Raw genomic sequence first — 8695 nt, 5'->3', positions numbered from 1 at the left:
ATTTTATATTAAGTTACTAGTACTCTTAATAGATTAATAAGTAAACACACATTATCATGTCCTTTAAGGTCGTTTTGCATAATTACAACAGTTTGTCAACCACTAATTTAACTAAATCTATTTACATACAACCAATGATAAATATAATCCTGGATGTATCCCATCTTCATTTGAATAAAAAAAAAAATTGATAAATATAAAAAAAAAATTAATAACCAATATAAACCGCTTTTGTTAACAGTCACTCCAACCAACCGAATTAAACACCTGGTAGCCAACAACAAATTGTCAAACAAGGCCAAATACTTGCAGAGAGAAAATAGTTGATACTTAATAGGAAGTGAGATAAAAGAAAATAATGCACTAATGCGTCAAAAGGATGAAATGAGATGAGAAAAGAATTCGGAGCATTCTTGTAACGAAAGGACGATTTTAAGAAAATCCCTCCTATAATGAGCTTGGTGAGATTCGACCTCTGACCTCACGTCTAATTTTTTTTTTTAAAAAAAACCAGCTAATTATTATAGTCTCCTGTCTCGAACGGACCAACGGATGGAGTAATTACCTTAGTTCTTTGTATAAAATTAAACTTCACTATTTTGTTTAAAAAAAATAAAATAAAAAAATAAAAAAAAAACTTCACTATTTCATCAATTAATTTAAATTCCATAAAAAAAAAAAAAAAAAAAAAAAGCCTATTTCTGTACATCAAGTCATCCATGGTGTTATACTGTTATATTGTTATGTAGCAAAGTAGGAGTATAAAGTGTCTCTGAGAAAAAAAGGATGAGGAATCTTCAAACTCTGCTAAAATTATCAAGAAAATCTCAACTCCCTTCTTCTCAAAAACCATTGTTTTCCCCTTCAACATTTCTCTCTCCTAAACCCCTAAATCTCTTAAACCCTTACCTTAAACCCTCCACCATTTTTACTCCACATTTGCCTTTTCTGTCATCACAACACAAAGTTTCCGCATTTTCTTCTCAAATTCTTCGTTTTTTCAGCATTTCTGGAGCTTCTGATCACAATGGAGAAGACCCATGTAAGCAAAGTTTCTCCTTTTTTAGTGATCATTCTGGGTTTTGTTTATCTTCATGTTTTTTGAAATACCCATTTGAATGATTGGTTTACTGATTACATTTGTTGAATCTTACAATGTTTTGTTGGAATGTCTGGGTTTTTTTTGTTATAATTTTTCATGCCTAGTGTGATAAATTTCGTGAGTTATGAATTACCTCTTCCAGGTGTTTGATGAAAGGTCTAAGAGAGATAACTGCTATGTGCCTATGTTAGTGTGAATTGGACGATTGACTAAATTTGATGGTAATTGAGTACCAAATTATGAAGCATCTGACTTTATTACTCCTTTGTAAAAACTTCCATGTACATTTGTAATATGTTGTGTTCAGATAATTTTGCTTGCTTTAAGAAAAGTAAGTTCATATGTATAATGTACTATATGCATTGACAGTTTCCCATTTTTGACTCTGAATTGTTTTTATAATGATGAAACTTGTTGATTTGCTGTCGCAATAATTATGGAAATAGCTTCATGATTATGGCAATCATGGTTATCATGTTTATAACTCCAATTCGAATGCTGATTAATTAGTAGGCAATAGTTTCACCACTGAAGACTTCTTTTTGACAAGACATGACATGTGGAATTGTGGATATGTAAAGCTTTACTAGAAGATCATACATAATCCTCTTTGTTTACAGAATGTATATGGCTATTTAGATCCTTTGTTGCATATTTTCGAGTAATATACTCCTAAGTTCATGATTTGCATATGTTCTTATTAGCTTTAGACAAATTTTTATATGTGGCTGGTCACATTGTCACATCGTGTGGCAGAGGTTACTTCTAGGGGATACTTATTCAGGGGTTATTTATATGGGTTACTTATTTAGGGGTTATTTGATCAGGGGTAAATTATAGGGGTTACTTATTCAAGGGTTACTTAGTCGGTCAGAGTTACTCAATTGACTAAGTAAGTAACCCCTATTGGCCCATACAAGTACCCCTGAATAAATAACCCGTACAAGTATCCCCTGAATAAGTAACTCATACTAGTAACCCAACCCTAAAAGTAACCCCTGTCATACGGTGTGGCCAATTACACAGAAAAGTTGTTGTTAGCTTTGATATGTTGAATATATATAGAAAAATGATACTCTATTGTCGTTTGCAATATTAGTGTGTCTTTTTGTGTTTTCCTATATTCCAAAACTCACTTGAACTCCCAAGTGTTTATATTTCCTGTATTACACCTAAAAGCTAAATCTATATCTCTAATATTAAGCTAAACAAAATATCATTCCTATTAAATGCTTTCACAATAGATTACTTTTTAAGATGGGATTTGACAAAGGTTAGTATATGCTGTTTCTTTTTACAGTTTTGCAGCAAAATTTTGTTTTAAGTATGCAGTTTGTAAATGACAGTAAAAAAAAAAAACCACATAAATTTTTAGGAAGGCTGTAATTACAAACATGGCCGTGAAAACCCACGGAAGTTTGTCTCATAGCCGTCATAGGTGTCTGCCTTATTCCTACCTCCCCCTCCCCTTTAGCCCTTCCCCATTGGAAATCCTACATATAGAATGCTCCTACCTCTGCAGTAGACAACAAGACACTTTATGCTCAGGCACATTTTGGTATAAAGAGCTAATACTAGGTAGCTCTAACTCAAAAAGGGTAATTAATCCAACAAGAACAACCTCACTAAGGGATTTTAGTAGAGAAACTATAGGAGTCATATGTAGCTATCAAAGAAAAACCTTATAGGGTTTATCCCAATAAAAGTTAGGAAGGCAAAGATAGCCACACACAACTCTTCTATAGTACGAGACGCCGCATTGTCTCTATCAACCCTTAGTCTTGCAACTACCTGGTACGACATGGTGGAAGAACGAAGGTTCAATGTTCTTCCTTAGCATATACTATACTAACTTCTTCAAACCTTCTTCATTCATTTTCTTTGCTTATACGGATTGACACTGAGGATTCACATTTGGCATCATCACAACCCATTATTAAGTTTTCTTTGGTTGCTTTATTAATATAGGGTTTTCTATCTTTTTTCTTTTTTTTTCTTTCTTAGAAGATCACCATTTTTTCGAAAGCGTGGCTTAGCGACTACATACGTAGCTTCAATCTTCAGTTTTCGTTTTTCGTTCTTCGTTCTTACTTTACCCTCATTTTTGCAATAATGATTGGGGTTTAATCTTTCCCAATGTACTTATTCTTACTTTCTCTCTCTACTTTCCTTACAAATTATTGGGGTTTTATCTTTCCCAATGTACTTTCATAACTTTATTTTCCTTACAACGTATTAAATGCTCAAGGCGCACCAAGGCGTTTCAGAGTTTCGTGCGCCTAAGTCGTGCCTCCGCGCGCCTTGTTGAAGCTAGGCACATATAATAAACTATAAAAAACCTAAAAAATCTGCCGTGCACCTTTGGCTGCGTGTCATTAAAATAGCTTCGCCTAGGCCACAAAGCGCATGACCCCTGACGCCTTATGCTTCTAAGCCTAGGCGCGCTTTTTCAAACATTGGGTTGATATTGGTATTTTGTTGCATTCTAGGAGATATCTTGGACAGGGGAGCAGCCTGTTCTAATTCTTGTCTCATGTCTGTAGTTCTGTATAACCTTCTTTAATCTGTTGATAATGCTCATATCTCTATTGTTAGTGTGGGAAGGGTTGGATCTCTTTCGTGAAACTTCACTTTAAGATTTGGGGGGGTGGGGGTGGGGTCACCTAAATTGGGAACTGGGATAGCTTAGTAACCTGTTGAGTGTTGACTGATATTGAGCCAGTTTCTATTATGAATTTTGGTTATAACCGAGACTCGTTGGATGATTTAGAGAAGCTTTTTCTTGTAAAATTTTTATGGTCACCCAAGAAGATTTTCAAATCCACAGCCTTTTACTATCTCTAATTTTTCTTTGAGTAATAAGGTCCCAAAGTTAGTTGAAGAAGATTTTGTATGTAAGTTTATTGAAAACAATCAATAATTGTGATGAGCTGATGGTACGGAGCACATATTGGCTAGAGTATGTTGGGTGTGGCTAGCGTGCTTCACTTTTAATTTGGGATGTTTGTAAATTTCTTGTGTGGCTTCCTGGACAAATCAGGAGCAAGATACTGTAGTATTAAGCGGTTTATACAGTTATGTAGGTTGATCTGGTTGAAAAAAATGATTGAATCTTCCCTAATTGGGCGTCTCCTAGCAGTTTACCGTGGAGTTTTTAGCATCTTTGTATGTTCTCATGGGGCTCTCATGGTGCTTGTTGTAAGGTACTAAGGTGTACTAGGAGACTTGAGTGCTTTGCTTGGATCTACGTAGTTCTTTGAGGATTGCTTGTAACTTATATTTTTGCTTCTTTGCAGATGAAACTGATCAAGATTTGGTTATTGAGGAATGGGAGGAAGAGGATGACACTGATCCTGAGGTGCTCTTAACATTATTAAGATTTTTTATGCCACTTTTTTAATCAGCTGATTCCTTTTGTACGTATGCCATTAATTTCAGATCGGTGATGGAGGGGCTGGAGGTGGAATTGTGCTCCAAAATGTCCCCTGGGGTGAAAAAGTACTATCTATAGCACGTGAAGTTTTGCTACAATTTGACGATGACGTAAAGTTGTACTCTTTCAAGACTACTCCTCGCGGCTATATTTATGTCAGACTCGACAAACTCTCCAATGAGTATGTTTTCTGTGTTGTGGGATTTTATCTAAATTGTTTTTGAATCCTGTACGGGCTATACCATATCAATATTTCACCTACGAAAGAATTATACACAGTATTTTGTCATGAATATGACTTAACCTGTTACTGGTAAATAGTAATTATGATGGAATCACATATCCCCAGGAGATCTGTAAGGCTGTAACTGGCTACTAACTGTAGGCTTGGGTCAGTTTAAGTATCTTATGCATATGAGAACTGAGAACAAGTTTGTTAGTTTGAGGCCTTTGAGCTCTTGTATCATTGTATGCATGAATTGCATGAAGCTTAGCTTCTTTGAATTTTGATTCGTAATTTTTTTTTAAAAAAAAAACCCCTCATACATTCTTTTTTACCATATGCATCTTTGTATGTTGGCTTGTCTGAGTTTGCTGCATGTATCAATTTGTGGTGTGATTCATATAGGTATGGCTGCCCCAGCATAGAGCTAATTGAAAGTTATAGCCGAGAATACAAGAAACGTTTGGAGGAAGATGGATTTAAGGGAGAGATACCAAATGATCTTGCTCTGGAGGTAAATCAATGCTGTCCAATTGATGACACAAGATTCTTTATAGTAACATTTGTCCAAGAATTACCCTTGTGAAGGGAAAAAAAAAAAAAAGCAAACATGAACAATCGCAAGTTTGATCTTAATTCCACCTTTTGATAGTTTAAAAATAACCCCAACTATTTGGGTTATCTATTTATCTTCTCAATATAGTCCGATGTATATACTGTAGATGTACTCAATCAAAAAGACACAAGAAAAACAAAAAAATAATACTTAAGAATATCTTGAAAAATTAACCTCAAAAATTGTGTTGGATTTAGTAGTATTTGAGATTGGAAAAACTTGGATTATTCATGTCCATATTATTTTTAAACAAAATAAGGTGCTGTATGAGAATGACAATTTAGATCTAATGGTACATTTTGTTGTATGTTGTAGGTATCTTCTCCAGGTGCAGAGCGCCTACTAAGAATACCGGAGGACTTACTTAGGTTCAAAGATTTTCCTATGGTGGTATCTTATGTTGAAGAAGGTACTGAAGCCAAATCTCAGGAGAAGAGTGGGGTTTTCTTGCTTGATTCTATCGAGACAGAAACAGAGCATTGTGTCTGGAAACTGGCTGACGTTAGAGCAAATAGGGATCCTGCAAGTAAAGGAAGGCCAATGAGTCGTAAAAGGAAGGATTGGAGACTGAAGCTTCCATATTCAAAGCTGAATAGAGTAACATTATACATTGAGTATTAATTGCTGAAACATAATATTATATTTGCAGTGTAGCCTAGTTTTTTCTGACCCTAAAATTATGTATGGCAGTATGGCACACTTAGTTTAGTTATGTCGTAGATGAAAAAATTTCAGGATATGTTGCTATAGTTAATTTTGAGGCTAAAAAAAATGAGATATCACTAGTTTCCTGATAGTCAATGTGGATGATTAAATTCACTTGATTCATGTAAACATCTATTTGATAGAATTATTCATAGAATCATAGGTATATCGTGTAAAATTGTAAACTTTTTTGCAACATTTCTCCGTTTTTCTATATTATGCAGGTTTTGTTTTTTTTTTTTTTTTTTCCCAACTGCAACTGTATTAGGCAGTTTCAGTGTTGAAGACTTGAAGCATTGCCATTTCTTGGTGTATTTGATAACCTACGGCTATGGGCTAAACAACACGTTTGGTACATAATTACAATGTTAATGATTTTATATGTACTCCGTAAATTTTATGGAAAATCAATATGTCGATGTTCATGTTTCCCTTTCTTTTTGTACTCCCTTTATTAGTAAAAATATTGTCTCATACTAAAAATGAATGCCCTTGTAAGATTGTTCAATGTTAATGAGTTTATAATCTTTACATGGAATATTTATGGAAAGTCGTGTGACAATGTTTGTGTTCCCCTTTTTATATGTACTCCCTCCATTCCTAAAAGATTGTCTCATACGCTAAAAATAAATGCCCCTAAAAGATTGCTTGATATTGTAATTAATAACTTTTTGCACTTGCAACTTCACTTTTTTTTTTTTTTTTTATCTCTTTTCCCATCAATAATTGTGTTTATCCATGTACAATAAGTTTATAAAAAGAAGGAAAAAAAAAGAGTAAAATTGAAGGTTCAATGCATTTTTTAGGGATGTAGGCAATATTTTTGCAAGTTATTTAGATGTAAAAAAATGATAGTTCTTTCTTGATATAAGTTACAAATATTCATTTCATTCTTACCACTTCTAGAGGTGGATTGGTGGTAAGAGCACTCTAACTTATGGGCAAAAAAATGTCCATAAGGAGAATATAATGATAAAAGTGGTAAAAATGACATCCTAATCATGACCAAAAAAAAGAAAATGTCCATGAGGAGATAGTGTGCCCATTGGAAATGACAAAAATAAAACGCTACAGTACCTATGGGTCTTAGCTCTAAAATCAGATAATTAGTTAGTGTAGGAGAAAGAAATATAGAGGGGAGAGAATGGTGTGGGTTTTTTTTAGCCCATGAGTGTGTGAAAACTAAAGAGTTGTTAAAATAAAATGTCCATGAAGAAAAATGAAAGTGGAGTGAGAAAGTGGGTAGAGAAAGAATGACATATTTTGATTTTGTGCCCGCCCGAATGAGAGTGGTAAAGGGAAAAAATATAAAAATTCTTAGGGGATACTTGAGGACATTGCATTGCAAATTTGCAATACGATAGAGATTGGCACAAATTCTTTCTTGTAAAACTATATGCAACTTCATTATCATCACACTCATTGAGATTGGCACAAGTTTTTCCATGGTGTTGCTTTAGTAGCCTTTTGCTTATTGCTCATTGTCGTCATAACTACTCATTACAACTGTTTCAATTGACTCATAAATTGGTCCTTATTTTTTTCACGATATTGTTTTAAAAAAATCTTTTGCATAATAAATCATGAACAAAGGGATTCTAATGCGTAGGACACTTTGGCAAAAATTAAATATGATCCGTTAAGCATTAATTTAAAGGGTTTGTTTGTCATTGCTGTAATTTTTTGTTTTTCGGTTTTTTATTTTAAAATTAGTCAAATTTATTAAAATCACGATAATTTTGAAAACTGACAACAGAAAAGTGAAAATACCTTTTTCTTATTTCCTATTTTTGTTTTTTTTTTAAAATAAAAAAAAAAATTAACGATGCCAAATAAGCCCAGTTTTTTTTTTTTTTTTTGGTTTTTTGTTTTTCAAAATCATATGATATACATCATATAAAGAATAAAAAGTTAGTCAAACTTATTAAAATCATAATAATTTTGAAAATTGACAAATAGAAATGAAAACATATATTTTTTTTTTTCTTGTTTTCTATTTTTGGTTTTTTATTAAAAAAAAAAAAAAAAAAAAAAAAAAGCAATGTTAAACAAGCCCTTAGCTCTTAGTAGTATACACATCATTATCAAATACTTAAGACTATATTACTTGTCTAAGCAAGTTACTAATATGGTAGGTTCTTTACTTCTATAGTATTATCCTAATTATTCATTTGTATAAGAAACCAAACATGTTGATTAGTTTTTGCCTACTTTTGTTGCCTCTTTTATATATGTAGTATTATATTGATTTATCCAATTTTCCTCCACACCTAAATTTTGTTGCAATTGATAAGGAAAATAAAGGGCAAAAACAAAGAGGCTATTCAAATTGTACTTGAATTTCTAGTTCTAAGAAAAGCCAAAAAAAAAGAAAGTAGCGCCCACAAAGCTATGGGCACAAATGCACAATCACAACTCACAACCTCCTCTCTTTATGCTTCTAATTATTGGTTAACATGTGCTATGTAGGAAAGGTCCTACCATTTTAAGATACTATTCATTACTAATTCCTACTTATTTTGGTCCACTTATAGTTTAGTTTTATTTACAATTGGATACATTCTTCCTTTAGATAGATGAATTGAACAATTTTAGGAGCATATGAATAGTAATTTT

General features: G+C 33.0%; 1 protein-coding gene across 1 annotated transcript; it reads left to right on the top strand.

Moving 5' to 3' along the window:
- Positions 1-786: 786 nt before the first annotated feature.
- Positions 787-6244, top strand: LOC145637022 (uncharacterized). Its single transcript, XM_081688541.1, has 5 exons — positions 787-1042; positions 4399-4460; positions 4541-4716; positions 5164-5272; positions 5690-6244. The coding sequence occupies exons 1-5, from the start codon at positions 787-789 to the stop codon at positions 5993-5995; spliced, it is 909 nt and encodes a 302-aa protein (XP_081544667.1). The 3' UTR covers positions 5996-6244.
- Positions 6245-8695: the final 2451 nt, after the last annotated feature.

This window comes from Chenopodium album, chromosome 1, assembly GCF_948465745.1.
Source record: "Chenopodium album chromosome 1, dcCheAlbu1.1, whole genome shotgun sequence".
NCBI classification, from domain to species: Eukaryota; Viridiplantae; Streptophyta; class Magnoliopsida; order Caryophyllales; family Amaranthaceae; genus Chenopodium; species Chenopodium album.
Note: the sequence above shows the minus strand (reverse complement) of the source record. Positions and strands in the feature narration are given on the sequence as shown.

What these genes read in the sequence shown, in the direction of transcription:
- LOC145637022 (XM_081688541.1), top strand. Translation starts at nt 787, where the DNA reads ATGAGGAATCTTCAAACTCTGCTAAAATTATCAAGAAAATCTCAACTC. An exon ending in TCACAATGGAGAAGACCCAT is followed by an intron (nt 1,043 to 4,398) that starts GTAAGCAAAGTT and finishes GCTTCTTTGCAG; the next exon opens with ATGAAACTGATCAAGATTTG. An exon ending in CTCGACAAACTCTCCAATGA is followed by an intron (nt 4,717 to 5,163) that starts GTATGTTTTCTG and finishes TGATTCATATAG; the next exon opens with GTATGGCTGCCCCAGCATAG.